This window comes from Trachymyrmex septentrionalis, unplaced genomic scaffold (genome assembly GCF_001594115.1).
Source record: "Trachymyrmex septentrionalis isolate Tsep2-gDNA-1 unplaced genomic scaffold, Tsep1.0 scaffold154, whole genome shotgun sequence".
Taxonomy (NCBI): domain Eukaryota; kingdom Metazoa; phylum Arthropoda; class Insecta; order Hymenoptera; family Formicidae; genus Trachymyrmex; species Trachymyrmex septentrionalis.
In genome coordinates, this window is record NW_017304694.1 from 5,988 (window position 1) to 6,647 (window position 660).

The window sequence follows — 660 nt, forward strand, 5'->3', positions numbered from 1 at the left end:
AACAGATTGCAATTAGCGCAAAAAATGTTACAAATATCTAATATCAACTCAAATTATATAATAGTATAAATAAATTTATATTATATTTATTATAATTTGAGCTGATATTAGATATTTGTAACATTTTTTGTGCTAATTGCAATCTGTTTATCAAATATTGATAATTGTTTATCAAATATTAACTAAAATGACTTAAAAATTAAATCAAATTGTAAATGGTAATTCTTCATTAATTGCAGCCGCCACTTTTTCATTTTTCATGATTGTCACATGATTACCTTCAATACAATGTACTTTCACTACACCTTGAGTTACCTTAAATAATTATATAAATCATTAAGAAAAACTTTAAATTTGATTTATTCAGTACAAATTATAATAAAATATTTAGAATACCTTGTTCAATCCATAATCCTCTCCGATCGGCATATTAATCGAGGATATACATTTTAGTAACGTTATGGGAGACTTAATAGGCGGCAAAGTAGAAGGATCATATTCTCGAAGAGCGGATAAATGTTTGTAAATCGTTATACCAAGCGTCTTTAAATTTGCAAGTGACAGATACGTATATATAACTGAGAACTGTTCAGCGAAAATATTAGATCTTTCATTCCAGCTCTCACATTTTTTCAATTCCATTGAAATCTACGAAAATAT

The 660-nt window shown here is 26.2% G+C and overlaps 1 protein-coding gene across 1 annotated transcript; it reads right to left on the minus strand.

Annotated features, from left to right (window-relative positions):
* Nucleotides 1-204: 204 nt before the first annotated feature.
* Nucleotides 205-644, minus strand: LOC108745281. Its single transcript, XM_018482286.1, has 2 exons — nt 397-644; nt 205-315 (listed from the first exon to the last, which is right to left on the minus strand). The coding sequence occupies exons 1-2, from the start codon at nt 640-642 to the stop codon at nt 205-207; spliced, it is 357 nt and encodes a 118-aa protein (XP_018337788.1). The 5' UTR covers nt 643-644.
* Between the last annotated feature and the right edge of the window lie 16 nt (nt 645-660).

Coding starts and splice junctions, on each gene's coding strand:
- LOC108745281 (XM_018482286.1), bottom strand. CDS start 642: ATGGAATTGAAAAAATGTGAGAGCTGGAATGAAAGATCTAATATTTTC. Junction 316..396: donor AGGATTATGGATTGAACAAG/GTATTCTAAATA, acceptor TAATTATTTAAG/GTAACTCAAGGTGTAGTGAA.